At 51.0% G+C, this 2,387-nt stretch overlaps 1 protein-coding gene across 1 annotated transcript; it reads right to left on the bottom strand.

Moving 5' to 3' along the window:
* Positions 1-609: 609 nt before the first annotated feature.
* LOC123186145 (BTB/POZ and MATH domain-containing protein 2-like) lies at positions 610-1,992 on the bottom strand. The gene has a single exon (XM_044597934.1). It carries the CDS (start codon positions 1,838-1,840, stop codon positions 725-727), a length of 1,116 nt encoding a protein of 371 aa, XP_044453869.1. The 5' UTR covers positions 1,841-1,992; the 3' UTR covers positions 610-724.
* Positions 1,993-2,387: the final 395 nt, after the last annotated feature.

The following is a 2,387-nucleotide window of genomic DNA, read 5'->3' as shown; positions in this document are numbered from 1 at the left end:
GACCACCTAGCGACGACTACAAGCACTGAAGCGAGCTGAAGGCGCACCGCCGTCATCACCCCTCCATCACCGGAGTCGGGCAAAGCTTGTTGTAGTAGGCAGTCGGGAAGTAGGCCCTACATGATCAGCGCACCAGAACAGCAATCGCCGCTGATGAAAAGAAGCGTAGATTGAAAGGATCCAACCTGTAGACACATGAACATAGACAAACGAAGACTAGATCCATGTGGATCCATCGAAAGCAAACGTCGACCGAATCCCATGAGATCCGCCGGAGACAAATCTCCACACGCCCTTCGGTGATGCCACAAGCACCGTCGGGATGGGGGCTAGGCGAGGAGAACCTTATTTCATTTTCAGAGAGACGCCACCATCTCATCCATCTAAGTAGGACACAAACCCTATCAAAACTAAAAAATCCAAAAACGGAACCCTCCCGCCGGCAAGGCCCGAGATCCACTGCGCCTCCATGGCCCTAAGGCTAGCGAAGACGAGGCAGACCGGCGCCGGCACCGGCGGGAGGCACTGAAAACCCTAGCGGTAGGTGCCTTCCGCTCGTGCAAACATGTCATATATTGAAGTGATTATACTTATATACCAAGAAAGGGAGAACAATAACATGATTCTAGCTAAAGTTGAAATAGTAGATAAGCGAACACAATGATTGAAATCTGAAAATAGGTATAATCATCTACTTAGTACTACATACTGGTGACATGATCATTTAATTTCTAGACAAACGAGACTTTCCACTCAAGACACAGGACACCTTGTCTAAGATATCCTTTGTGAGCAAAGGGCAGCTTGCCATCAGATGCTTGAATCCATCCGTTGCCACGATATTTCCTAGCCTGTTTTGTGAGGTCATGAACTCAATGCAGGCCTTTTTGAGATCGCCGCAATGGTGCTGCTCCGCCAGAACCAGCATGGTCGCAACTGTTTCCACCTCAATGCTATCACACAGCCTGTCTTCGCACATAATTCTTAGTCTCTCCAATCCATATCGATCCGCCGCAACTAGCAAGTGCTGCATTTTTTCAGTTTCATCTTTGTTGTCTCCATCATCTTGGAGGGAATCCGTGTATATGAAGTGAAGAAGCGCCTCGAAGATTGGTGGCTCGACGTCGTAGATCTTGATGCTCTCTGCCGCGCTCTCCTTCATAGGCCCAAAGAGCTCCGCCTTGAAGACCGGAGACCGTGCAGCTAACAAGTATCTGTGAGCGCTGAACAACTGGCCAGACACACTGAATGTCACATCTGCTCCTTGTCCTTCCTTCCACATCTGCTCGAGATGGTCTTGCAGGTTTGGCTGCGGAACCACAAGAAGGTTCCTCTTGACCTCGGTCCGTGGTTCTCTTATCACGGTAAGAACACACCGTATAATGAAGTAGCCATTGTTTGCCTTGGACGACGATGATTTCAGCAGCCTTGATTTTTCGACAAATTTACGATAACCAAAATCATAAGTTGGCGGAGAGAAGGTGTGGTTCAACGAACCGTGTCTTGTTAGCACTTTGCCCTCTTTTTTCAGCATGTTCAAGGTGAACTTAGCCCTCACACCTTCCTGTTGGTTGACACAATACAAAAAGGATGAAGTGTTACCGGCACAGTTGACCGATGAACCATCTGGGTAGAATTTGATAGTCCAGTCGTAGCCACCGACGCTGAAGACACAGGAGTTGATGTACTTGCCGACGCCCAAGCCGTCGAGCAGCGGGTAACTGGCCACCTCGAAATCGTGGGTGGCGGTGAAGCTCTCCGTGGAGGATCTGGACGACGTCGCGGGTAGGATGTGGCCATGGTTATTAACGACGGCCGGGGAGTTGTTGGCCGTGGCCATGGCAAAGATAGCTAGGGAGAAGCGACGATGGTTGATGGCTGATCTCTTTATCGACGATGGACCTTACCTACTGGTTTCCTTGACGACTTCTGTCTCTCTCTCCGGTTATGATGCAGAGTCCGGTATGGTTCAGTTGCTTTTGATGCAAGAAAACCTGATGCAAAGACCGGAGCCCAACGAGGGGGCTTCAGCGTAGACAAGAGACCTGGCCGGGTACATAATAGTCATCCGATCTGAGTCGGTTCAGGCAATTCGATGGACTGAAGACCGAACGGAGTAAATCAACCTGCTGTGTTATAAGATGCTGCCCGGCGCGCGCATCGCTGTTCTCCTCCAGACCAGATGGCCCTGGGCCCTGGCAAACGTAGATATCGAGATCGGAGGACTGCCGGCGGAGCACCGCTTGTGGATCATCAGCGACGGTTCCTCGTCCACGACGAAGGCGAGCCTAAGGAAACGGGAACGGTATGGACGGCGACTGCTGCCGCAGCGGCAACACAGTCCCTGGGAAGAGGAATTACACCTACATGGAAGCCGTCGAGTCCTA

The sequence above is a fragment of the Triticum aestivum genome, chromosome 2A (genome assembly GCF_018294505.1).
Source record: "Triticum aestivum cultivar Chinese Spring chromosome 2A, IWGSC CS RefSeq v2.1, whole genome shotgun sequence".
NCBI lineage: Eukaryota > Viridiplantae > Streptophyta > Magnoliopsida > Poales > Poaceae > Triticum > Triticum aestivum.
The sequence above is the reverse complement of the archived record's forward strand: the minus strand, read 5'-3'. Positions and strand labels throughout refer to the sequence as shown.

Coding starts and splice junctions, on each gene's coding strand:
- LOC123186145 (XM_044597934.1), bottom strand. CDS start 1,840: ATGGCCACGGCCAACAACTCCCCGGCCGTCGTTAATAACCATGGCCAC.